The 27,960-nt window shown below is 49.0% G+C and overlaps 1 protein-coding gene across 1 annotated transcript; it reads right to left on the bottom strand.

The window, feature by feature from the left end:
- Positions 1-270: 270 nt before the first annotated feature.
- On the bottom strand, positions 271-27,960 carry LOC135400943 (beta-1,4-N-acetylgalactosaminyltransferase bre-4-like). Its single transcript, XM_064632968.1, has 8 exons — positions 27,881-27,960; positions 12,399-12,561; positions 10,361-10,796; positions 8,305-8,537; positions 6,125-6,312; positions 5,945-6,067; positions 2,118-2,213; positions 271-1,994 (listed from the first exon to the last, which is right to left on the bottom strand). The coding sequence occupies exons 3-8, from the start codon at positions 10,713-10,715 to the stop codon at positions 1,850-1,852; spliced, it is 1,140 nt and encodes a 379-aa protein (XP_064489038.1). The 5' UTR covers positions 10,716-10,796; positions 12,399-12,561; positions 27,881-27,960; the 3' UTR covers positions 271-1,849.

The raw sequence follows: 27,960 nt of genomic DNA, 5'->3' as shown, positions 1-27,960 counted from the left end.
CAACAACATGCACAAAAAGGGAACTCACCCAGTCGCCGTTGTCGGCGAAAAACACTGATGGGACACACAAGTAAGTTTGTCCAAGACCATGTTTGCACGATAATCGACTTCGTCTAGGCCTATACGTTGTATAAGTGGTTTGTTTTTCGCGTGGAATTATATTTCGCGTGTGCCCCCAAAATCGCGAATTTAAGTTCCCGCGAACATGACAGCCGATATGAAGCTCAAAACAGAGAAGAAAATTTGCAAATGAAAACAAGTAACAACAACGGTAGTGGATAAGTACCTATTTATTACAGGATCATGTAGTTTGTATGGGGGGGCACGTTAAATCACACTGACAAATTATTGTGCAGACCTGCATACTATGGGGATATATTCAAACTTCTTCAAATCCAGATCGCATGAGAGCTGGGCGCTGCTTGAGCGAAGTGTACACTTCCATGAGCCACGAACCTTACAGCGGCTTCAGGATACTAGCTCGCAAGTCCAGCTTTGTGGGGGACGCGCCTGAACTCTTCATCGGGCTTTGGACGGTGCTCGCGTACCAGCGCAGTACACGAAGCAAAGCAGAACGTATGGCCTCACAACGGGAACCAGAAGGGTAACCGTCCGAGGCTGCTTAGAGGTCGAGGCTATTTGGCTAGTGTCCTTGTGGAGAGAGTAGCGTTCGACGTAGGAGAGTCTTCTTCCCACTTTGTACCATAATAGATTGCATGCCGTTCACGGGATCGCAATTGATCTGACGGGATCGCGAAATTAAATGCCCGCGAAATACTTTTTGCGCCAGTGGCCTATCAAAACACAAAAATATTTTCCACGCGAAAAAAAAACACTTATACAGAGCATCACATGTCTGTCAGTCGCTTCCACATTTCGAATGCCACCACAGTAATATGCTTCAAACTGACAACCCAGGTGTTCAGAGTGCTCACTCGTGCAACGAGAAGCTCCTCGAATCTCGGACGGTCTTCTTGCACCCAACGTGACAGCAGGGAACCTATGAGATGACAGAGATTGTGACTGTCTCTCAGCTGCAAAGAATCTGAAAGGTCACATATATGCCTGGTGATGAAAAGTTTCTGGATGGTCCGAAAGCGTATTCGGGGCGCGTCCGCTAGGAGTGAGCACAGAGCACTTGTGTATACGGATAAGATTTCTGTGATCTGCAAGTTCAGCGTTGTAGTAGTTCCATCGAAATATTGTCCTTGGATGATATTATTCGCTGATGTATTGCGTCTTGTAGATCAGAGTTCCGATCCCATGTCGACTTCTTTCTCAAATACGCGGGAACGGCCTGGTATAGCCCATTTGGGATCGATCCAAAAGAAACGCGAGAAGATCACGTCAGCCGACGCACGAGGCAAATGGATGGACACTACATGGTACTTGGACATGAATGAAGTACCTGCGGGGTACTTCAACGACGACAAACTAAATTAAGTGATCCAAAATTGTCCTCCGTGGTCGGTATGCCTGCTGTCAGGAACGAAGATCACTGAACATGTACATCTTGCATGCTTCGACGGCTTTGCATCAATCACTCACACAATGAGATCACTCACTTTTCACCGGCCGAGGTCGGTAGCAATGTGTGTGTGGGGGGGGGGGGGGGGGAGGTAAAGACTGCTTCCAGCGCCCACCGCGTGTCGGAGATTTCCGAGTACCCCAGGCGATCGAGATTATCTGCAGTCCAACACCTCGCGCCACGTGCAGCATGCAGCCACGCAGGTGTAGGAAGCACAAATCTACTCCGAATTATTATTATATATTCACAAGATGTAAAGCATTGAAAAGCAAGTGAATAGATAACCAATAATTGGGAGGAGATTTCCACGAGTGAACCTTTTTAAGATGCCTCCGGTTTCTTGTACAGCAAGTCCACGTAGATCCACGTGTAAAGTTTTTTGAACACGAGGTCTACAATTGTGTACTTCGTGCTGTTAATACCGTCAGTCTTGAAACGTTTGGTTCTCTCATTCAAAAGCTTCATTCTATAGAAAAGAAAATGCGTTTCGTTAATAAGTTTACGCCTAAGCTCGCGCGCATTACAGATATGTATATCGTGCAGAAAAGTTTGCTTGAACTGGAGAAAAGTTTGAAACAGGCAAGCTTACCTCGCGGGACTGGGCTCCGCCTGTTTATGCGATAGTGTGGTGTACCTTGCAATATCGCTTGAGTACCTTGTGATCTTGTATTTATGATAGCGGACCCTGGGAGATAATAAAACGGTGTTACAAGTTAGTGCAATGATAAATGCCAGTAGCTGGAATGAGACGAGTAATTTTCCGAAGCAATTAACATCGTTATCCTCTCGTAACTCTTAGCTATGAAGTTGCTTGACATTAATATCTTCAGAAGTTCGGTGGCGCCTAAATAATCGGCTCTTTCTATCGTTACCAGCAGCAATAAAAAAACGCGAAGTGTGAGACAGAATTCATCCCTCTTATCATCATACTCATCGTCATCATAATAAACGCGCTTCTCTTCGAAACCCAACAACTTGGTGGAGGTGCGAACGATTCCCCCTCCTTAACTATATCTGCTAACTGTTGACTTCCCAGCCAGCTAACCTGGAACTTCGATGTCGACGAATTGCACCGATGGCTAACGCTCCGCCGGCTGCTGCTGGTAATGGCACGGCTTCAGGAGGCTCTAACCAGCCTTCGACCTCGCTGGTCCCTCCGCCTGCCCCAGGCCCCTCGCAGGCCCCTCCGGTGGTACGACAACGCGACCCGCCTACGTTCAATGGTATCGACGGCCAAGACGTCGACGACTGGTTGGACGAATTTGGCCGCGTATGTCGTCACAACAGGTGGGACGACAACAGCAAACTGAACAACGTCGCCTTTTATCTATCTGGTGTCGCGAAGACGTGGTTTCTGAACCACGAAGTGGAATTCCAGGACTGGGGACAATTTTCTGGTCGTCTGCGCGATCTTTTTGGCAGACCAGCGTTCCGGAAGATCGACGCGGAGCACAAGCTTTCTTCCCGTACTCAACAGTCTGAGGAATCCTGTATGTCCTACGTGGAAGATGTATTGTCAATATGCAAACGTTCCAACCCTGACATGTCCGACGCTGAAAAGATCCAACTCATACTGAATGGGATAAGAGAGAATGGATGGATGGAGCGCATTTATTATGATGACGATGAGTATGAGGATGAGTGGGACGAATTCAGAATTCATCCCTCTCATCCTCATACTCATGGTCATCATAATAAACGCGCTCCTCTTCGAAACCCTACAGAAGTTAATGTATGCACGACGTAGTTTTTCGGGCCTCTTTATATTTTACAGCTCCTACCGCACAACAAGAGTGTTCGAGGGTGCACAAGTCGCGAGACGAGTTCAATTTCTCCTCTCTTTTTTTCCTTACAAACAAACAAACAAGAGAGTTGTCTTGTGTGTTCCTCAAACTTAAGGAAATATGTGACGTCGTTCTACAGTACACCAACTCGCTTGCACTATTCTAATTTGCGCAACAAGATCATGTCGACATGATTGACGGTTGCATATAACTACACTCTTAAAAATGAACTTCACCGCATAGCACGCTCCTAGCCAACCATCAGCTGGAATGATATTCTTTTGTCCCCTAATTTGTTGAAAACGGGAGGTGTACGCCTTTTTGTGACAATTATGAACAGCATAAGTGTCACAAAAAAGACGTACGCCTCCCGTTTTTAACAAATCAGAGCGGATAACGAGATCATTCGAGATGATGGTTGGCTAGGAGGGCGCTATGCGGTGAAGTTTAGTTTTTAAGAGTGTTACCACGAACACATGCGAATTGTGTCATCCGCCAAACATATGCGAGAAATCCGCAGCACCGTATCTGCAATACGCCTACCTAGAATAGCACATCAGTAAAACGCAGCTTTGTGATTTGCGAAGAAGAATGCCTGTATTCCTGACTCAGTCTATGACCGTGGTTCCGAACGGAAGCAGGGAATGAAAACCAGACAAATATACGAGGACTGACGTACCCGGAATGTATTTTCATTTAAATAAAGTAAAATACTTAAAAATTTGAAACTTTGATACAATCGAAGCAGTCCTCCTCCGAAACCACACAGTTAACCCGGCGCTGTTTGCACTGACGCAAGCAATTTTTTGTTTAATTTTATTATCTTTTAAGCTTTGCTCAGAACTACCGAACAACTGTGGCATCGCAATGGCTTAAATTTTCAGGACACCCCGAAAGAATTTTTTCCAATCAATACATCTCTACCCTAGAAACGTCATCATGACGTTGGTAGACAGACTGAAACCAAAACAAAAATACTGGAGACACATCGTTTCATTCACTGAAGTGGAACTTGATGAGCCCGTCCACCACTCTAAAGCCTTTGCATTGCCGGTGTTTGAAGCAATTTTGCGTGCCGCAATAGTAACCTTTCCCTCCTAAGCCACATGCGCACATAATAGCTCACGATACTGGAGATGTATTGGCATCAAAGTGAAGTGGAAGACTAACGGTTCGTTGATTGTACTGGGGGGGGGGGGGGTTAAAACACCCGCTTCTGTCAACAAAGAGCGCACCCGAGCCACAGTGACACGCACAAAGACATTATCGGCTCGGTCTTATTTGGGTCTCCAATGACATTATTTACGAAGTCGTGCCACACGTCATTTTCTTACGACATTAAACGCTATGATGTCGATGCGGCATGAACACTAAGTAAAAATGCTACTTTCTAAGATCAATTCTAGTTGTGGCGAACGCAGTAAGCTGAAAATGGCATTTAGGCACATGTCATTGAAACTTATAGTATAAGCTGAGCGGGTTGGTATAGGCACATCTAGCGTAAGCGCTTAGCACTTACTAGCATAGGCACTTGGTATGCTTAGTAAGCCGACTGCGAGATGTGCCGTTAAAACCGTCCGTGTGGCACCGCGCGAATGACATCGCAACTTAACTCACTAGGCGCATAATGGCATTTTTCGTTCCCGTGCGGCAGGGGTATTAGACAAGCGTTAAAGTGCTAAAGTTTTTCCTCGCGGAGTGATCTCGTTACCTTCAAAGGGAACGGGATTCATTCGTTACGTCATCCCCCAAGCAGCACAACATCTTGGCCCAATACTGGCAATGCTGGTGTCCAATATTGTTCCAATCTGGGTCCAATATTGGGCCGACATAGCCAATGTTGGTCCAAGATGTTTTGGCCGTGATTTCTACCGCGGAGCAAACCGCAATTTGCGCTTTCCGTTCTCCAAGAGGCGCGACATACGGTATATGGTGGTGCGGGTATCGCATGCAATCATCGTGAGTCATCGTTTGCAGAGACCAATGGAAAGCCGCCTCGCGTTGTCGCGTATCTCGAGAGGGAGAGAGGAAGGAAAGCGCAAATTGCTGTTTCCTTCGCGCTTAAATCACGAACGACGCAACGGAGTGAATCCCCGTTCCTTTCGTATTGCTGTCAAGTCTATACTCCATGTTTCATTCAAACTTTTCCCCTTGAAGTGCGTGGTTTCGAAATGGGGACTACTACTTCGATAACCGACTTCAGAAAATCTCGGAGTGCTGAGCGTTGCTTTGAACTGTGGGAACCTGTTCCAAAGAAGGTCTACGAACTGGTTCGATTTCTCATTTCTCGGCCCACGATATGTCAAGGTCATCGAAAGCCGCGAAAACGAAACGTAACGAACCACTTTCCCTTCCCCCATGATAGTAAGCGCCCAGGATGCAACGCGCAAAGAGCACTCGGATTTCCTAAAGCCGTCTATTGTAACTAAGTTTTTGTTTGTTCGTTCGTTCGTTTGTTTGTTTTCAAATCTGTGATTATCTTGCCATTTAAATAAAACTTCATTCCGGAGTTCTTTTTGGTCAGACCTTCTATTCGTGCGCAGTGGATAAAGGTCGCAGTTTGTAACGACGGCTTGCGGGCACCTGAACGAGGGCAACATATTAGGTAAAAACGGAGCTTTACCTCCCTTACCTGTAAGCCAGGTCGTCGTCTTCAGCACCCCATCCCCAATATTCGTTCGAGAAGCCATTTATCGTCTCCACCTGACTCTTGCTAAGTGCGCAGCCGCCCCCGAAATATCCCTGGTAGGGAAGCCTGCATTCACATTTCCCCGTCAGACACACCCTCCTCTGTTTTTGAAGGTTGCCTTACTTGTAATCAAACTTACTGACGGCCACCGTCATGTGTCTTGGCTGATCCGAACACGTGTAAAGATTGCGGTCGTCCTCGGGGATCATGTCCACATCGTGGAAGATGAAACACTGAAAGTCGTACAATCTCGAGGCGATCAGGAAACCGACGTTTAGTAGCTTGCCCCGGTTGAATGGGTCGCTCCCTGCCTGCAGTTAAAGCAGGAACTTTTTAATATGCAAGACTTCTATAAAAATTTCTCTATAATACGTGCTATAACCTTCAGCCCGGTATAGTTCCCGCATTACGTCTTCGGAGGAAGTGAGATGACCTTTTGAGATGTTGCTGCCTGTATTTCAGTTTGAGTGTCCATTGACCTCCCTATCTTTAGCTCATATCTATAACTCAATCATTTCATAACTTCAAAGTTAGAAAACTTGTCTCCACTTCAATAAAAAATCATGACAGCCAAACGTGAGAATATCACAAATGTCGTACTCAAAGCGAAAGGGAAGAAGCAATGTTTGGCATATACAGGGTGTGAGGAGATTTCCGGACACATTTCAAGACGTTATTAAATATCGTACATGTTAACAATCATACTGCAAACCGGTAGAACTGCGGTAGAATATTGAGGGTCAGCTCAAATAAAACTTCTGAGAGATCTACAGCACTGTGCCAATTTGCATTATGGTTGTTTTTTTGTACGATTTGTAATAACGTTTTGAAATGTATCCGGAAATCTTCTCACACCCTGTAGATAGAAGAGCCTGCAGAGGTGCCATTCCTATACGGACCCTCGGCCCCCATCACTTCGCACAGGGGTATTGAGGGGGCGAATTATGGAAAGGGGAAAAAATGGGAGAGGCGTCGCAGCGGAGAGGACCAGCTGCTTTGCATTCGTGTGTTCCATGCTTGTGTCTGTTGGAAAGTAGGGTTGCGGCGGTTACGGGACTTCCCCAAAAATTCACCATCCTTGAAGAACCGAGCGCCAAGTAGGGCGACAGTCAGTACCCATTTTACCGGTGCGTGTCGGGAGGTAGATTTCGGACGAACCACCACCATTCTTGTGTTGCTGCATGGATGTCCCTGTTTAAAGCGGGATTGCAGAAGCGCACCACAGCCACGACATCGCTGTAATAGAGTCAGAGGCGAAAAGCCGATCCCATACCTGTTGCGTTCTGTGAGGAAGCGTAATGGCGCTTCGATCACCCAACACTCTGATGATTCGTTGCCCTACTGCCCCAGAAGAACTTGCAAAAGAACTTCTAGCGACCCCATAATGAAGGTGCCTGAGCAATGGGCAGAAGACAGAGAAAGCCAACACGAAGCGCTCTGTCTTCTTCTTGTCGATCTTCTTGTCTTCTCTGTCTTCTGCCCATTGCTCGGGTACATTCATTATGGAGTTCGTTCACCAGCTAGCCTGTATCGACGTCATTTTAACTTCCAGCGCAACTATTTTCCATCTGGAATTCCTTCACCTACTTACTTCCCACATTCTACTTCGGGCAACAACGATGACTGCTCCTTATTTCTCGTCTCAAGCCTCACTGTCCCCATGGTGTAGTCTCAATGGCAACGTGACATCACCCACTCTCTGCTTTACTCCGTTGACACCACATTGTCCCTTACTCTCCACCGCCGAATGCCGCGTTCCTTTCCCACAGTCTTCCACCGCATGAGACTTAATGTGGCTTTTACACCGGCTTTCAGACACCTCCTCGGTGTCGGCGAGACCAGCCTCTATTCCACATGGTGTGCGCGGTGACCTCTATCACGTCCTCCTGGTCTGCGGACAGTACGATCGCGATCACGCCCTCATGGAAACTGCTCTCCAACGCGTCGATCAGCGCCAGTTCGACTTAGCCAAAATTCTCGGGCCACGGTCGGACGCCTCACATCTGATGCAATGCCTACGAGCTGTTGCTGAGTTCCTCTCCAGCACTGGACTAATGGACGAACTCTAATAGGACACCTTTCCCATCATCATCACTTTCTCATCCCTTCCACAAGCGCTATGGGGCAGTGTACTGCCATAATGGCGGAGAATGACCCACCACATCATCATCCCATTTATGTATGTGTGTGTGTGTCCTTATTTCTCATCTGCCATACCGACGCAAGTTCCTCTATACGTTGCTGGCAAAAACATTCATTACTGCAGAAGGACCAGCTCCTGATATGAACTGATAAAGGTGTACCTGCTCTACGATGTAGATGCCGTAGTCGAGCTGTTGCCTCTTCAGCATGTAGTGCATGTAGTTGAGAAACACCACCAGGTGTTCACTGCGATTTCTGTATGGTATGATAATGGCTACTCGATGCCTTGACCGACACTCTTTCGGTGTGTATCTTCCACCAGGCATGAGGTCAGTGAAGATTTTTTCCTGTTCTTCTATAGGAGGTGGATTTGTGATCACTTTCATACGAGTCACTGCAGAGGAAAGATCGCATGCAATTACGTTCAGGAACACCCTACACCCGCATGTGGTGCCCAGTTGTTACAAATGTTGTATGCCTTGTATGTTCCGTTTCCAAAGTATGTTTCGGAAACAATTTTTTGGTTCAAGTGCTGTTATACGCTAATGTACGGTTGGATAATAAATTTGTACAGCTATATTTTACACATAGTTCCCATATTGATCTAGGTCACTGGTTTATTCCGGGCTCTGTAGAAAATGTTTGGGAACAATTTTTCGGTTCGAATGCCGTTATACGCTAATGTACGGTTGAATAATGAATTTGTATATTAGTTAGTTAGTTAGTAAATTAATAAAATAAAGTAAACCTTGGAGCTTTCAGCAACCCACCATGGGTGCTACCTGATCCATTGCAAAAGTAGCTCTCTCAATCAAAATCACTCTGAATCAAAAGCCTGAATCAAATTTGTACATTATTCATACAGGCCAACCGGGTTATTCCGAGCTCTGCAGTAAATGTTCAGTAAACGATCATGCAGCACAAGCACGTAAACCCATTTTGGCTTCCGTGTTGTACAGGTGACATTTCTTACACGTGTCTTCTTACACATTCTGACATGTCTTACAAATGGCTTGATGGCGTTCAAACGATTCCAAATAATATGGGGCATGGGCGAGCGGTCATTGCTTACGGAAGTATTATTAACACACAACCTCGGATTTCGCACTATAGAAGCAATTTGGACCAAGCGCTCTCTCTCAAGGAATCTGCTGTTGTATGCATGACATCCTCAGGTAAACATAAACAAGCCCCCACCACAACGTTGTGGCAGGGGCTTATGCTTATGTTTACGCTACACTCTTAAAAATGAACTTCACCGCATAGTACGCTCCTTGCCAACCATCGTCTTGAATGATATCGTTCTCGCCTCTGATTTGTTGAAAACGGGGGGCATACGCCTTTTTGTGACAATTGTGAACAGCACAATCGCTCTCCTCTTCCCATGAAAAATCTTCCTCGAAGCATCCAGACCATGCTCCATAGGCTCCGCACTGGGTGTGCATTCACCAATTCTCAGCTGTTCAAGATAGGCTCTAGGGGTGACGCCTGCTGTGGCCACTGTCAACAACCCGAAACAATCGAACACATCCTGCGAGACTGCCGAGCATACCATTCTGCGCGCGAAACACATCTCCCTCGCAACACCTCGGGCTCGCTAGCAGACATCCTCTACGCCGCTGGTTCTTCTGCCGAACGTTCCGCCAAAGCAAGAAACCTCATTCTCTTCCTGCTGAAGACAGGCCTTGCTGATCGACCCATCTAGTACTCTACTCTTCCCGATGAACTCGTGCACCTCACCGCATCCCCATCCTTCAATCTCCTCTATCCTCCATCCGTCCGTCCTTCCTTTGTGTTTTGTCTTGCTATGCGTTTCCTTTTTTTTTTTTTTTTTGCTATAGTCGTGACGACGCCCACTTCTGTGTGACCAACAACGGCGAGCCTATCCTGCCATCACGCCCCCCCTTTGTGTCAATCTGAATTGCCACAAAAAGGCGTATACGACCCCCCCTCTCTCTCTCCTCAAATAAGAAGCGATAACTGTAAACGATCGGCACAGTGGTTGGCGCAGGGCGTGTTGGCTGTGAAACCGGATGCCGTTTTGGCACCAAACGGGAAGGGGCGGAAACGGCATGTATACCCCAGGGGCATAAATACACCTCCAACAAAATCGTCGCACTGTTTGCTGAAAGCAAAATGATAACACTTCCGTTACGCAAAGAACTGAAGCCCCACTCAAGTATAGCGCAGTTCCCAAACCAGCAGTATACAGCTTACCTAGATTTGGAGGAACCAGAGGACAGTCTTTCACTGCATTGGAGCTTGCATCCTGTGACGTGGCCAGATGCACTCGTATCGCAGAGCTGTTACTTGTGCCTGTTGCCATACTACTTACAATGACAGCGCTAGTGTTCGTGGCATTCAATACACCACGACCAGCTGCAGCATGTGCGTCGGCCCTCACGCTTCTTACAATGAACAAGTCCGTTCCTATAGGAGTCTTGCTGAAGACCATGGCTCCGTATGAAGCGGCGCGAGAACTGAACAGGAATCCCACGAGTAAGACGACAGTCAGTGCAATCACTAGGCAAATACGGTTCGACATAAACCGCTGGAAGCCACCGGGAGCCATGTTTTGATTGTCCTTCCCACGATTGTCTTCTGGCTTAATCCGCGACGCAGAAGCTGTTCAGAAGCGCACCTTGTATATTCCCTGTCAGACAGTAGAGAGTAGACTGTTGATAACGTGGCTTTAGAAGTACCGTGTCTATACCGCGCCCAATGGACGGACAACATTCCGAGTCATGCACGCTGCCATTGTTTCCGGTAGGTAGGGTAGCTTCACGGTGACGTTAGCAACAGTCTACTAACACACTAATAATAGCGGTGCTTACCCGTAGAGCCGACGGCTCGAATAAGGGTAAGGGCGTGATGCGTAAGCGGGTGATGAAATTACAGCCCTGCACAGACTGATTTCTTCCCTCCCAGACTCACATCAAAAGAAATAAAACGTGAATCGCTTTCAAGCATAACAGTATTAGAGAGTTTTAGCAAACAGTTGATAACGTTCCATGCGTCGAACCCTGTCAACCGGAACCAATCAGTGGATAAGATTCTGAGTCACACACGATTGATTCAGATAGGCACGATACCGTTACCAACGGTTTGCTAAAACTGCTGGTTTGCTTTGCGTACGTAAGGGGGTTGTTCTGATAGCGTGGAAGCTCTCTTTATATTTTGCACGTGCGCAGAACCACCAACGTATCTCTTACGTACTCAAAGGTGGTATAGCGTACCACGCATTAAAACTCTCTATCGTCACGGTGTTCCCATTTGTAGCGCCTCCTGCATTTTACACTTAGCGCACCGCTCCTTTCGACTATGTTTTTGATGTTGCATGTGTTGTGAGGTAACTAAAGAGGCACGAGAATGTAACTGAAAGGACCACTTACTCTGTTGAGAAAAGTTGAGATGGATTTGCTACAGTTCTGACTATGAGTGAACTGCATGCTAGGGCGTCACAAAGACAAAAAAAAAAAAGGAAAGATGTCACCAACCAGCCCACTATTGTCTTCAGTTATAACTGAACTGTCCCCGCAGCACCGAACGAAACTCGGAAGGACTATAACCAGCGCGGAAAGAAGCAGCATGTTTACGGTATAGATGAACACTCCTTCTGCACCGTTTTTGGTGTCATTGTTTTAGATTGCTCACCATTTATTAAGGTCGCGAGCCCCTGCGCCGCAGTAAGAACACCGTGGTATCCATAGCGTATCCACTCCCTCACTCTAAATATCTCGAATTCGAAAACACAACGAGGGTGCTCCGCATTCGGGAATCTACTGCGTTATTTAATACATTTGTCTTCATTTATCGTTGCTTCGAGCAAAAACAAAAAAACAATGAAACAACATCAGGCTATTCCTCACGAGCAAGCAGGTGGCGGATACGGACATATGACACGCTGCTCCGGACGTAACAGTACAGTCTGCAGCTGAATCTTCCTAAGCGTGACAGTTCTGGTATGCGACGCAGAAGTACATCTTTCCGGCATAGAGAGGCCGCCTTCCAAAAAACTATAGATAAACTAACTATAAACGTAAACTAGCAGATAAACGTAAGTAGTAGTAACAAAAATAGTAGATCACTCCACCGCGACGACAATAGCGCTCATTGGCGAATATCGAATTTACGAAAGGCGTGGAAGACACGGTGTGTCGTTTACTGACGCGAGAAGCAATATTGTCGGCAATGTCACCGATGTTGTGAATTTTTTTTTTAAGTATAACGTGAAATATGGACGAATTGAACTTACGTGGCTGATGTCAACCGTGGGATTTCATTGTCTCTGTGTTAGGCAGAACTTTATCTCCCGGCAGCTCGAGAGGCCGATAATTCCCCGTGCATAGATAACGCATAGCCCGTAGTGGAGGAGCGAGCGATACGACCCAGATAAAGGTTCCCTGGAGGTGGTCATGCTGTGGAAATGTATAATGTCCACTCTGTTGAAATAAGAACTGAAGCGGCACTGGCTCTGGCATGTCTGAGCACCGGACCATCAAATGTATTCTGTCACTCTAAAAAAAATCAGCCATAGAGATCAAGAAAAAAATAGAGAAGCGGAAATAATCGATAAATGACATTAAAAATGAACAATCGAATCCCGGTATTCTGAGGTGTTCGTGACGCGCACATTCCATGCATTTTTCATTCGGATGTTATTCATTGAAGAGCACGCGAGTGCGGTTATATCGGCGTATTCGCGCGGATATCCGTTCGCATATATCCTGCCTTACGGATGCAAATTCAATTGTTTGAATTTGTTGAGCTGGATGTTTTGAACGTTTTGATAAAACGCGGATGCAACGCGCAGCGCTCCTCCGTGGAACGCGCGGCTGTCCGCGTCGCTATCCTCTCTGCCGACGTCCCTAAGGTGGAGCCACAATACAGGGTGTTCAAAATTAAGCTTTCACTAGCACTTTATAAAGAGGCGAACAAAAGAAAACTGGTGCTATTTTTCTGTTCCTTGAGTAAGAAACAGGTGCTACATAATTAGCAGCACCTGTTTCTTACACAAGTAGCGTAAAGTTCTCATCCGGTTTCCTGTCATCGCTGTGTTTGCGTAGCGCTCGTGAAAGCTTAATTTTGAACATCCTGTATAGTGGGTCCAAAATGCCGTGCCCACTGCGTTGGTGAGCGTTTACAGGGACAGTCACATCTGGAAGCCTACACTCTTAAAAATGAACTTCACCGCATAGCACGCTCCTAGCCAACCACAATCTCGAATTATATCGTTATCTGCCCTGATTTGCTGAAAGCGGGAGGCGTACACCTTTTTTGTGTCAATTATGAACAGCATGCATAAGTGCCACAAAAAAGGCGTACACCTCCCGTTTTCAACAAATCAGGCCAGACAACGATAGATATCATTTGAGATGATGGTTGGCTAGGAGCGTGCTGTGCGGTGAAGTTCATTTCTAAGAGTGTAGGCTTCCAGATGTGACTGTCCCTCTAAACGCTCACCGACGCAGTGGGCACGGCATTTGATACCACTATACTGTTAAAAATGAACTTCACCACATAGCACACTCCTAGCCTCCTAGTCCAAAATGTTCTTAGATATTCAATAAACGAATTTTATAGATTGGCGCCGCTTCCGTGGCCACAGAAGATCCGGCGGCATCACGTCACTCCAGGGTGAGAGCCCGGCGCTCAGAGGAAGAAAGGGGCGGCATTCCTTTCCTCAAGATCGCGCTCTCGTTGGTTCTTAGGGAGTGACGTTTGCTTGTTTTTCCAGAGAGGGGGATTCCGGAATATTCTCAATATCCGGCGTCTGCCATGTCATGTATTCCGTCGAATAACAGTCAAACTGCGCTGCTGTTTCGCGTGCACTCTTAAAAAAAAAGGGTGTACTTTAACTCCTTTCCTTGCCACATATATAACACCCTTTTGGAGAGTACAATTACGCTCAAAAGGGTGTGTCCTCACTCCCTCAAGGGAGTAGCATAACACCCTTCTCCCTGCCGGGGAGCAATATTACTCTCCAGTAGGGAGAAAGGTGTTATGCTACTCCCTTGAGGGAGTGAGGAGACACCCTTTTGAGCGTAATTGTACTCTCCAAAAGGGTGTTATATATGTGGCAAAAAAAAAAGGAGTTAAAGTACACTCTTTTTTTAAGAGTGTGGTATTTTCGATGCCGTGGTCAGTGGTTCAGAACGAATAAAATGACACTATATAGTCTCGAAAATGACTGGAACGGATGCGACCGTCTCTTTAACCACAAATAATGGAAGAGCATCGATAACATCGTTCCTAAATACTGTTTGTACTATAGAGCTAAAAAACGTTTGTTATTATCATCATGCCGTCTTTATTCCCACGAACGCAATGATCGCGGATACATTGACGTCCAGACATGTGCGCCGGCGCTGCCACCGGCTTCCAACCGACGCGCCGAGAGCCACTTCGTCCCTGTTCTCGGACACGAAAACGCGCATTTTAGCCCTCTCGTGAAGTCGGGTTTACTTTTCTCTGCTTCTAACGATACGGAAACTATAAACATAAAGGCACGACGTAAATACATCGCACTCACGCACGTATTCGCCGATTTACTGATCGCGATGACGATAGGTTGCGGTTTTGTGCTGTTTCTGACGTGTGTATGTTTGTGGCGCTGACGCCGCCGCCGCCAGTCAAAGTTTCACCGGCGCACACGTCTACCTGCATGCTCAGTCATGCTCACTCAGGGCCAGTTCTCACTTGGCGACGTGACTTCGTGCGCGGGCGGAGGAAATAGACGCGCATTTGCGACGTGGGGTGGGGAGAGACGTCGAGCGAAAAAAATGCCATGCCGAACTTCTTTCACGACGTCGATGAGAGCTACTGAGAACGATACACTGGCGACCAATAGACAAATGGCACAGAAAGGCCACGCCCCCTGGTTTTTCGTCTGCTTTGGACGATGGAATGCCACTGTGTTGGGAACACGAAAATTGTGCGCTCCGATGGGGCGGGAGAAATACGCGTCTACTTCCGCCGCCCGCTCACGACGGCGTCGCCAAGTGGGAACTGGCCCTCATTCCCTACTCAGCTCTCCGTTTGTTCATTCGTGCAGTGATTCTGCTCCCGCACCGAATGCGCCATTCTGCGCAAAATGAGCTATTTTGCGCCATCCTGATAAAAATCCGTAATATTGCGCCGAGCGGCAAGGAATTGTAGGGCATCAGGAAAACAAGTAGCAAAGTAGAGCATTCTTTGTGCAAAATTGGGAAATTCGCATGAAACATTTCTAGTCCCTCTTCGTTTTTATAATAATAATAGTAATAATACATTATTTAAAAGGGTACCTACTTATGTGAGCTTATTGTTTCCGCACTGCCAAGGTAGGCGCGGTATAACCAAACGCGAGTGGCGCGCGCAACTGATTTATTGATATGTAAAAGAAAAAACAAATGGAGATGTTAGTCTCGAGCCACTCGGGACTGGCTACTCCGGGATGCTTTATTATATTCTTTATTATATATTCTTTTACTTCATAGTTAGCAATTGCCACACAGCAGTTCCCAACTGGCGCCTGTGGGAAGGGGAATTATTGACATTTCAGCTTATACCCCAAGCAAAGGCTGGGTAATATACTGCTACTAAAGTACCCCAACGGAGCATACTTCTGTGCTCTAAATTACTTCAAACGTCATAATTTGTGGCTCCAAAGTGGCTCAAAATTTACATCACCAGATGCCCCGATTTAGGCGGGACAGGTCCCGCTGAGCCACGGGTCTGCCTGAGGACGGTGTTTCGCCTAGCTTTTTGCTGGAACGATCCCGAATGGAAAAAGATGCGGCTAAACTATGGTTTTCTACTAACACGTGACCTTCTTCCACCTCACATCTTTCCACGAACATTATGATGTACTGGCCAACAAGCCATTCCTTTCACGATACTTCGTGGAAAGGAAAGATCGCTTGCGCACGCTTTTTTCCACGAAGCTGCCTCCGTGGAAGCATGGTGACGATATAATGATCAATCCTCAACGGCTCCGACAATAACAACGAAATTGAAGCAAATGTTCATCGACTTCCAGGCGAGATTTTCCATTGAACATCTCCAAGGATGAAGAGACAGTTAAGAGGAATACATTCTAGTATTCTGATGTGCGCGAGCGGCAGTGCGCAAAATGCAAACGACACGTAAATCAAAAAGAATACAAATCGAAAATCAAAGAAAAATAACGGCACTTGATATTGGCGAAGTCAAATGGTGAATCGTATTTGACTGACTATGGTCAGATTACCCAAAATGTATATTTCGATGCTCAAAACTTTTTTTTTCTCAAAATACTTTTTTTAATAGCATCACTGCTCATGTTGAGTTTACTCGCCACATTCAGCACGAGTGAGTTTTGCCGCGATGTCTCTTCCAAACCGAATATATGCAAGTATCTCCGAGTTTTCGTGCGGAAACTCAGTACGGCAGAAGCGAAGATATAAAACAAATGGAGTGCTGTTTCATTTGAAGAACCGCATGCACATGTCACCTGCGTGTGCTCATGTCCGCGTACCACTCTATTCGACAATAGCCGCGTACATCACAGCTGTGGGATAACAGCAGTATACGTGAGCGCGTCAGCTATGGGTGCCACCTGTCCGGATTTCACCCGAACAGTTCAGAAATTGAAGGTTCGGTGTCCAGGTGAAGATGTAATCCGGACATAAAATGTTCGGGAATTGGCCAAGTAGGAGTAAAAACCTTACCACTGGAGTTTTTCGATTGCGTCATCGTCATGCCAGACTCAACAACTTCATCTCCTTTTATTTCATTGCATACAACAGTGATACAACTTCCTGATTGAGTGAATTAGAGTTTCGAGCCATGTTAGATATGAATTGGTTAACATCTGACTGGAAGTTTCTGTGTGTGCATCAGAACGCGCATATCAAGATTATGTGCAACTATGTATACACCGTTTTCCAGCCAGCCTCACACCCAGCGCTTTCGCTCCCAGCACACTCCAGCAAGGAGGAAAGCGATGCCAGGGACGAAGCACACGACACGTGTGCCTTCCTTCTCTCTGGCATGAGCAGTAAACAGTTTTGAACGTGCTTGTGGATACCTAGCACATAATAAGGAACATAGGTCCGTGCTGTGCACCTGCCAGGTGACAACTGGCCGGCGCGTTTATTGCGTCGTCGTCATCATAATGGCGTCCACAGAGGGCGCTACAGGGCTCCCCCCTCTAGAGCGTCGTCCGGTGGAGACGGTCGGAAGAAAGGGACCATGTCACAGTCCTTCGGGCTGTGTGGGCTTCGGGCTTCAGTGTGGCTGAAGAGGCGGGAAGGTCCAAGTAGTTAGAGGGGATGACGGAGGAGACGTATGCCGGCTTCACGCGATCCAGGGCTACCGTGTCGTTTTTGCCACTGAGGTCGACGACGACGGTCTTGGGGGTGCGGGAGAGCACAGGGTACGGTCCGGAGTAGTGTGGCGTAAGGGGTGGCTTGGCGCGGTCGGTTCTGATGAACACGTGCGAAGCGTTCTTGAGGTCCCGGCTGACGAAAACGGTTCGCCGCGTCCGCATGCGCGGCGCAACCGGGGTGATGGAGCGGAACAAGTCATGGAGCTTGTCGATGTACGCGGTGTGGGATGGATGGGGCTCGGCGGGGCTGGGGGTGAGAAAATCACCTGGGAGCCGGATCGGGGAGCCGTACACCAACTCTGCTGAACTGCAGCTAAGGTCTGCCTTGACTGATGATCTGATGTCCAGCAGCGCGAAGGGAGTGTTGGCTCGGAAGTGTTGGCTCCAGTGCGCAGGGTTAGCGTGAGCAGTGAGTGCCACCTTCAGCTGCCGGTGTAGTCGCTCGACTAGCCCATTCGCCGCGGGGTGATAGGCAGTCGTACGGATATGGCGAGTTCCGAGCAGCTGCGTAAGGGCAGTGAACAGTGAGCACTGAAACTGCCGTCCGCAGTCGGTGGTCACGGTGGAGGAGCATCCGAACCGCGCGATCCATGATGCGACAAAAGCTTAGGCGACTGATTGTGCGCTGATGTCGGTCAGCGGGACTGCTTCGGGCCACCGCGTAAATCGATCGATACAGGTTAGAATGTACCTATAACAATGTCTGCAAGTTCAGCGAGTCGATCCAACGACACGTCGTCATTGCCAGCAAGGATCATCCTGACCTTGTGCGGAGGGCTGTTCAGGAATAATTGGCGTAATATCGGTGCATGGTCGTCTGCGAAGTGTCCAAGCAGCTGCTTCATCCGGTGGAGAAGATCAAGAAAAGATCTTCCCGGAACAGCACCGCAAGCGGTACTGCCCCGACGACCTTGTTATCGGCCGCGCGTGGAGAAGATGCGACGGTCTCCTAGCTCCCCGGATGTTAGGAGCTGCTGGATCCTGGCGCGCTCCGATATCTCAGTACGAGATAGGATGGCGGATTTCAGGGTGTCGTTAGCTTTATCTGCCTGCACCGTGGAGAGTACGTCGTCGATGTCGTCGACCAGGTCAGGGGGAATCAAGGGGAGTACCTCACAGTATTTAGTCATTTGACTTTGGATCCTGCGGGCGTGGAAGAGTGCCTCAACTTGACGGGACCAAGTTTTGGGGTTTTTCGTCCAAAAAGGCAGGAGGCGGACTTGCTGGACGGTTTGTAGTACAGCCGGGCCTGACGATACGTCGGAGGCGTCGGGCAATGGAGGTAAGAGGTTGATGAATGGCCCAGCGAGGGATGCCTTGGCCAGGTTATCAGCCAACTCGTTGATAGAGAGGCCACGGTGTCCTGGAATCCACGTCAAGACGACTTCCGTGATATGACTTTGAGTAAGGTACAGGAAGGTCTTCCAGGCGTCGGCAGAGGGGTCCGACAGAGCTGCCATGACAGACAGCGAGTCTGACAGGAGCAGAATCTTGCAGAATTGCGGAGGAACCATGCAGAGAGCCAGTATCATGGCGAGGAGCTCGGTCTCAAACACTGGAGTGAAGTCCGGGAGGCGAATCGGGAAGTGCGCATCCAGCTGCGGGAAGACAATTCCAGCACCCGTCAGCCCGGTGGACACAGACGCATCTGTGGCAACAACCAGGTGAGACTGGAACGGGCTGACGTGGTCCGTGAGGAGGGCCTCGAGCCTGGCCGGTGGAGCTAGGACACGTCTAGGGAGGAAGGCTTCGGCGATCAGCAGAGACAGGTCCCTCAGCGGGCAGGTGGGTGGGGCCAGATCAGACAACGATATCTTCAGGGGTGCCAAAAGGGAGTCGACGAATACAAGTTGGGGGATGTTGGACCTGCGCCACCGCCGAGAGACCCACCGAGTCACGTTCCTCAGGGACTAATTCTGTCTCAACGCCAGTGGGCTCTGGCAGAGGGAAAGGAAGCAGTTCACTGCCAGCAGGCGAAACCGGGTCTTGAGGGGAGGGATACGAGCTTCGGCATAAAGCGCCTGGTTGGCTGCATACGTAGGGAGACCCAAGCATAGGCCCAAGGCTTTCCTCTCGATAACAAAGAGCCTCTTTAGGCGATAGTCCGGGAGGTGGGAAAACAGACCGCACCCGAGCTCCAGAATGGGCCGCACATAACACTTGTAAAGGAAGAGTAATGCGGGGCTGGAGCAACGATGGAGGATGCCAGTTGCCTTTGTACCTTTTTGGCTCACTACCTCAATGTGATGGTCCCAGTGGAGCTTGTCGTCGTACCAGACACCCAAAATACTTCAGCAGGTTAGTCTGCAGGATAGGCTCTGTGCCAATTTTCAGGTCGATGGTTAGGGCCCCCACAGGTTGGCTGCTGGGTTGGAATAAGATCAGTGCGGATTTCTGGGCGTTCAAGGAGAGGTGTGCGGAGCGCATCCAGTCGGATAGAGCAGAGCAGCGCTTGGAGCACCTCGTACAGCGCATGGAGAGAGGTGGAAGAGGCGAAGAAGGCAATATCATCCGCATAAGTCATGGTAATAATGTCAGGCTTCAGATGCAGGGAGCTCATCAAGATGTTAAACAGCAAAGAGATCCCTGAGGGAGACCCCTGAGTTGAGTGTGCGACGAAGATGTAAAACGGCCATCAGAGCAGAAAAACGAACGTCCGGAGAGGAACTTGCTCACCCACAAGATGACATACGGGGGGATGTTGAGGGCAGTCATGCACTGAAGGAGGATGCAGTGCTCCACGCTATCGTAGGCCTTGGCAATATCTAGGGCAACCAGAGCAGACAATTCCCCGTTCTCACGCGCAAGGCTGGCTTTCAAGGTTCGCGTGGGCCATCCAGATTGAACAGCGGGGGCGAAAGCCAATCTGGCTGTCATTAAAGGAGCATTAACGTGGTATCTAACATGGCCCAAAACTGCTGTCATCTTGTAAAGCAGTATGTGAAAAGCATTCCCACAAAATATTTCTGTCCAAAGTTGTATCACCACGGTGCAATTAATTTGGAAAATCGCTGCCGCGGTGACACGCCGGAGCGCTCCAACTGCAGACCACACCCACTCTAGTGTGACGTTCCTGGTAGAGAGCCCCTCATTCGTTCGTAGGAAAAACCGTTTGCTACGAACATGGCGAGCTGCCTCTTGTTGACTTCTATTATTTATATGATTTATATCACGTTTTCTTTAAAAAAAAAGAAGCATATACGCAGCCTGAGAAAATAAGATTACGATCACAAGAGTAATATATCTGTGGCTTCTGTGCAATCTCAGAATTCACAGCAGCAGAAAGCTAGCGATGGCGGCGGTATTGTGGCGCCACCTGTTAGCCACTGAACCAACTGCGCGGTGAAAACTGTCGGACAGGCTGCACACTGTCGAGAAGCACGGGGTTTTTGCTGTACAAACGCAGTTAATTTCGGGCTGCACCACTCGTTCTTCCTGTGGTGCCTGCGGTCCCCAAAAAATCGTGGTTGTGTCGTGGACAGCCGTCAAACCCTCCGTTTCGGACATCACGAAGCCGGAGAACGCATGGCGTCTCCGAAGCGGTAGCAGACGCTCCGGCGTGGGCGATGTTGCTCACCTCGATCATGTGATCCCAAGTCCAATGAGGAGCGTCCTCACCACTTGCGTCACATAGTGACGTGCGTGGTGGCGCTCATCACGTGCCTATCGTGAAGGCGAAGGAGGGTGTTTCGCGCGTGGGAGGTTCGAGGAGCTATTGCAGGCGTCCCAATTTAGCTACGGTTGCACTAATTGTGGGAAAACTGTTTTCGGCCGCCTAACATTCCATACTGACCAAAAACAGAAACAAAGTTGTAGGCCCTAGACCTCCTTTAAGAGCAGTAGTATTCTCCAAGAAAGAGGAAAGACGGCGGTGCAGAATGCGCTCGATGGTCTTGCAGAGGACGGAGGTCAGGGCAATTGGACGAATGTTGTCCATGACCAGGCCCCTCGTGGGAATTTTCTTAACGATGACCACCTTGGCCACCTTCCAGTCGTCTGGGAGCCATGACTGCTCGAGCGATACGTTCACAATATTTAGAAGCTCGCGAGGATGGGAAGCCCACAGGTACCGCAGCATCCTGCCTGTAATGCCGTCCGGACCAGGGGCAGGGTTCGGAAGAGCACGCACAACTGAGTCGAGTTCCTCTTCGGTAACGGCGCAGAAGCCGGATGTCGATTCGTCGGGCAGCGCTTGGATTCGTGAAACAGAGCTGTGGAAGCGCAGCGCAAGACCTCTGGCTATGTTTTCGAGCCGGGTTCTGGCAATGTCATCAGGCACGACAGAGGAGTCGCAGGGGGGTTCGAAGGACAGCGATCGCCGGAGGTGTGTAATATGCCGGTGGAGGGCCTTCCGATGCTTCGGGTTGGACAGAAATGAGTTGCGCTCGTTGTAGAAAGACTGCTTAGCCGCGGAGATGGTACGCTTAAAGACAGCCTTGAGAAACTGGTAATTCTTCCAGTTCACGTAGGAAGTGTTTGCAAGCACTTGTTTCCAAGCAGCCTTGCGACGACGGTAGGCCCTTGTACACGCCTCGATCCACCACGGGGCGCAGTTTGACTGAGAGCGCTTAACGAGACTAAAAGTAGCAGCCGCTATCGAGAGTGACAAAGAGGTCACGGCATTGACCGCGCGGTCGCTGGCAGGTAGGCCAACACCTTCCTGAAGGAGTCGCTCCAGGTTCTTCTCTTGCAGGTGGAAATTGCACAGGGAGCGCGAAGAGACAGACTGCCTGGCAGGAATGGCCACTTCGAAGACGATAGGCGGATGGTCGCTGTTGGAACCCAAGGTGAGGGTTCGCCACGACATCAGGCGGACCAAAGAGGGGTGTAGAGTGAGGTCGAGCACAGAACGGGCGGTGCCACGGAGGAACGCTGGAGATCCGTCATTCCCAACAGAGAGGTGACGGCATATCCAGTCCCACAGCTCCCTGCCGTTGGAGTCGGTCTTGAGCCCCCATTGAACGTGATGCGAGTTAAAATCACCAGCGACCACGTATCCGTGGGGCAGGTTGGAGAGTGCACCGCTGAAAGTTGAGGGGGATTGGAAGCCCACTGGGCAGTACACGTTCAAAACAGCCAGGGACCCGTTGCAGGGAAGTGTGAGCTGGACCGCAAGAGCCTCGCAGAGAGGGGACGCAATCTGCCATACAACATGGGCGGAGTGCACAAGCTGGTGAGAAACAAGGGTCAAGAGGCCGCCTCCTTTCCCCACGGGTCGGTCCAGTCGAAATGCATGGAAGCCGGGGAAGGAGAAGGGGCGACGCGGTGACAGCCACGTCTCTTGCAAAACAATAACGTCAGGTGAACAATGAGAGATGAGCATATGGAGGTCGGGCAGGGTTGATGAAATCGAGATGCAGTTCCATTGAAGGACGCGAAGGCTACTCTGCATCGGTTAATATAGATGTTGCAACCGCGGCGGCGAGGACGTCTCCATCCCCACCCTTCTGTTTGCCCACTTTCTTCGATCGCTTGCCCATGGGGTTATCGCAGGGGCTGCACCACCTTAGTGCAGGGGGAGAGGCACCACGTTTGGAGTGCGAAGCCGTGGCGTCCATGTCCTCAGGAGACGAGCATTGAGGGAGAGCTTGCTCGGAGGTCGGAAGACGAGAGGGAGGGAGAGGTTCACAGGGCTGAGCAGGCTGAGGGGGAGGCACCGGAGCGGGTACCTCAGTCGCTTGCTTGTGGCCTTGGACGGCACCACCAAACTCAGAGAGCGCGGAGGAGAGTGACGCAACCATGGAGCAAAGGGAGACAATTTCTTCCCTCATCTTCGACACGGCGGCGTTGACGGCGGCATTGATCATGTTTTGTAGCCGGTCATCTAGAACTCGGGGCTGCTGAGCTCTGCTGGCGAAATCAGAGCCACGGCTCCTTAAACTGGCAGGCATCAAAGCGGGAACAGTGACGAGAGTCCATGATCTCAAGCAAGGAGGACTCCTGCTCACGGCAAGGACATGATTGACAGTCAGCTGGGTGGGAGCCGCCACAGAGGCAGCGCCTCGTGGCAGAGTTACCAGAGCAGGTGGATTCGGCGTGGGCTTCTCCGCAGCGCCGACAACGGGGATCGGACCTACAGTTCTTGATATTATGCCCGAACCGAAAGCAACGCTTGCACTGCATAGGTCTTCGTTTGTAGGGGTCCACGCAGAAGATGAGGGGTCAAGACTTTATTTTGGACGGGCAGGAATGACCCGCGAAAGTCACGACGACTGACTCAGTGGGGATGCGTAGGTCGTTATCGAGTCTGCTGCAGCGGAATGCATCCAGCGCGCCAACGTCGGCGAACAGCTCCAGGACCTCGGATGCTGGGAGAGAGACGTCTACACCTCTCACCACACCCTTGACGCAGGCAAGGTGATGCGGGATAAAGGCATCAACGGGAACGCCCCCGAAGGAGGATGTGGCTAGAAGGGAGCGTATAACATTCAGGTTGGCGGATTTGCAGACAATGCCATCTCTGCCGTATTGGCGGACCTCAGCGATGTCTCGGAAGTCAGGAGTTGCGGCTTCGAGGCCTTGAAGCATGCTTTGGGATTTTTAGAGCGGATGATTGCGCCATTGGTTGGTCTGAGAACAACCGGAATGAAAGCAAGGCCATTGGCTCTGAAGAGGTCAAGGGGAACAGAGCGTAGGTTCACGAACGCCGACCAGTATGGGTCAGGCTCACTGCTAGTGGCCGGCATCGCCGCCGGCTGCGCTCGGCCCTGGTCAATTACCCGCCAGCGGACCAGCACTAGGACCAGGGGGATCCACAAGAAAGGCCCAAGAGGCCAAAGATACGGGCAGGAAACTCGAGAGAGACGAGACGCTGAAGAACAGCTGCTGAACAGCTGCAGAATTCTTCTGCAGCTGGTATGCTTCGAAGCAACCAAAGGCCAGTGCCGAAGAGCCAGGTGACAACTGGCCGGCGCGTTTATTACGTCGTCGTCATCATGATGGCGTCCACAGAGGGCGCTACATGCTCCCCCGGCTAGACGGCGCTGCGCTTTCAATATGGCGGCGTTCACGGGAAAACGGTGGAAGAACGGCGTACACGTGATTGAATCACACCGCTATTATCACGCCTGCTCGTGCACCAGAGGCTTCAAAGTAAAATGTGCAAGCGTTAGAGAGTCGGGTAAAACTGTAGGAACCCTGCCCTATGCCGGAAAACAGCAAAGTATCTCTGAAAGTGACGTTAGACGCTATTGATTGTGGAGTATTAACGCAAGGTAAATAGAAATGGTAGCGAAGGCGGCAAAAAATACAAAATCTGTGTTAGCAACCCTGCGCCCTTCATTATACGCAGTCCACCCGATACAAAGGGGATAGCCTCCAGGATCATCATCATCATCATCACATGATGCGAGCATGGTTGTTGAGGGGCATGGAGGAAGGAAACACAGGAGCGGCCGTTTCGAGCAGATTTCCGTGGGACCCCTCTGGCGGTTGCTCCAGTCAAAACCGCCATTACTTCCTGTCCACCACGAGATCCTCTCTAAAGTTTCGGTTTGGCAACGCTTTATTGCTCGCGCTGCTTTTAGCGCTTTTATGCTTTTCCAAAGTCATTTACTCTTAAAATGTGAACACCACTGCAAAAACAACGTAGTGTTAACGTGTTCTTACCGCGGTTGTGGCTGTGGTTCAACAGAAAACAGCTCTGCCACGGGAATACGTTTCATTCGTAAGCACGTACTCGACCGGTTGTTTCGTACTCCTGTCTGTGAGAGAGTTATTTTGAATTGTTCCTTTGCAAGCTGTGGCTGTGCTACAGCTGCAGATTCAATTGATTTTCTCCATCGTTGTACAAATTTGATTACTGGAGTGCTTTACCACTTCAGCAACAAACACACAAAACGTGACCACGTCGCCACGCAAACATCGCTGCCACGAATGATGTTTCTAGTCCTACGTGGTTGTCCTGCAGACCTTGACCGGTCTTGTAGTAGAAAGGTAAACCAAGAGTAAACCTCCGAACACACAAAAATGAAGCTGGACGTGCGGCGTTCATCACAATGCACATATCTGAACTGCAAGACAATCACGACTCCCGTCGTCTGCTGTGACAGCTGGCCTGCGCATGCTCTTGGGGTCACGTGAGCGGTCACATGATAGACAGGAGCATCCCAGAATGCATTGCGAAGCTGGCACCTCAGAACCCCCAAACTCACCTCGGAAAAGCGTGCAACGAAGAAGGCCGCCACTAGATACCCCACTGTTGCCGTTCCGGATCACTTCAGCGCGCTAAGTTTAGCGGCAAAATGTTTTTGTTGTTTCTGCGAATGAATCTAGCCTTTATATGTCCAAATAAAACGCGTATAACAACTTTTTCTGTCGTGTTTCACTTTTTGGTCCCGTTTTTAAACGTGTTAAGCGATCGGAAGGATGTAATGCACGGCTGCGTGCATCACATAGCGTACCTGTCGTACCAGGCGCTGCAGTCGTCCATTTCTCCTTCGGTGACTTGGCCTGGCTTGGATTGTGCTTCAACTGGATCTTTAGCGCGCTACAATCCACGCAAGCCAACGTCTGGTAACAATGGGGTATCTAAGGGCGGCCTCTAGCATTGCACGCATCGGGATAGGAACAAATACATGGGAAAATGGCGACCTTGGGGGACCTGTGGCACCTGGCACGCTCGTCACGATTCCCGATGGTAAAAAGTTGGAAGGGCCGCTCCTGTGTTTCCTTCCTCCATGTTGAGTGGCAAACTACGAAGGTAAACCAAAAGAATTTAATCGGAGGCGCGAATAATGTCTGTACTAATACAACATGCATGTTTTTAACGTAGCAATTCGCGCGCTCTGCCAGTAATACGTAAGATTATAGACAGAGCCGAGTACTCTTCCGCATGTCGCTCGGCTCTCCATGTTGTTATAGCTATGAGTTTGCTGTACGCTGACTGCGCACTTTGTGACTATTCATATCCGTTTTCTTCTTCATCGTCGTCTTTTCAATTTCACGTAATTTCATATTTTGAATCCTGCGCTGAGTTCAGTAGTTGTGTGCAACTATGTAGGAGCAGTTATGTGCAGGGCTAAGCACCTTGTGCAGCTTGCAAATCTACACCACAAGCCAAAATGTGCACAAAATAGCAGAAGCACAGAACATTGTCGATGCTTTGACATTCCTTTAATACAAAAATGCTGTTGTAATCAAAGTAGAAGTAGTCATCACCAGGGTGTGCACACACTGAACAAGGTTGTCATTGCTGGAAGCTGATACTGTTGTGCCTGTTTTGCAAGATAAAGTATCACACACTTCTAAAATGAGCCAATGGACTTGTGCCTTCTTATTCCCCCATAGCATTCGTTACAGTGCCAAAAACTGTGGGCAGACATAGCACCACACAGAATGCAAATATCATATAATGTGATCTTCAAGTGCAAATATGTTCACTTCCACCTTCTTTGTACGAGAGATACGTGGAAAGAGTGAGATGTACATGAGGACAGCTATAGCAGCAAGCATTGAACATTAAGGTCCTGGGCCCCACCTGTGTTTGCTGGAATTTGTACATTATCCTTTCGTTCTTATTCAGTACAGGACTGTCATACTGGTTATTTTGCACATTATTCTGTCGTGGGTATTTATGATGAAAGATGGAAATCACTGAAAAGTCACTGTGTTAGAGGCCTCAGAACATCAATTGTCTCATGTGGGTATTTATACTGTTTACAACGGCATGGCGAATTTACCTGTGATAAAAGAAAGCAAGCCCCCAACTGGTCTCCTGTGTCCTTTGTTGCACGCATGTCGCTAGTGTTGATTCTTCTCTGTTTACAAATTGTTTGAGTTTTTGCTCTTGGATTTGCTTTCAACAGCGGTTCTGACATTCCACGGCTCGACATCGTGATGGATCGCACGCGCAGCGCGAGCGCCCGCCCCGCGCTATACGTAATGGTGACGTACCAGGTGACGGCATTACGACGCAATTTGTGGTTTGCCCCGCAACGGATGGATGGCGCTGACGGTCTTTATCATGGCCGTCCTTGAAGACGTGGTGGCCAATGCAAGCTTCGCTACCATCTATATTTATCTTGTATTACGTCTCCTGTTTTGGCTTATCACATTGCTAAGCCAATGGCTAAGCATTCCATCGTCATAACGGCGTTATCCTCGTTATATGTGCTTTAAGTGACCAAACATCAAAACGTAGCCACGCGGCACTAAACCTAGCGTTTGATTGATAGGATATCAATTTGGTTACGCTCTATAGGTGACACACGTGTGCAGAAAATAAAACTCAGTTTTACAATAGGTAGTACTACTCATATGAAGCAACATTTGTGACACCGCACCATCTCCACATTTTCTTTCTCATATCCATCCATCATACTGCCCATTAAACTGATCTCTCATAATGAGAGTTGCAGGTCCAGGTTACTCGGCCTTAAAACACTCACCTTAAGTCAACACCTTGTTACAGTGTATTATGACATCTCTGATGTCAGCTGCTCCAAAACCGGGAGAAATCGCGAACCCA

The sequence above is a fragment of the Ornithodoros turicata genome, chromosome 7 (assembly GCF_037126465.1).
Source record: "Ornithodoros turicata isolate Travis chromosome 7, ASM3712646v1, whole genome shotgun sequence".
NCBI lineage: Eukaryota > Metazoa > Arthropoda > Arachnida > Ixodida > Argasidae > Ornithodoros > Ornithodoros turicata.
Note: the sequence above shows the minus strand (reverse complement) of the source record. Positions and strands in the feature narration are given on the sequence as shown.

What these genes read in the sequence shown, in the direction of transcription:
- LOC135400943 (XM_064632968.1), bottom strand. Translation starts at nt 10,715, where the DNA reads ATGGCTCCCGGTGGCTTCCAGCGGTTTATGTCGAACCGTATTTGCCTA. An exon ending in GCATCTACATCGTAGAGCAG is followed by an intron (nt 6,313 to 8,304) that starts GTACACCTTTAT and finishes CTTTAACTGCAG; the next exon opens with GCAGGGAGCGACCCATTCAA. An exon ending in GCGGAGCCCAGTCCCGCGAG is followed by an intron (nt 1,995 to 2,117) that starts GTAAGCTTGCCT and finishes TCTTTTCTATAG; the next exon opens with AATGAAGCTTTTGAATGAGA.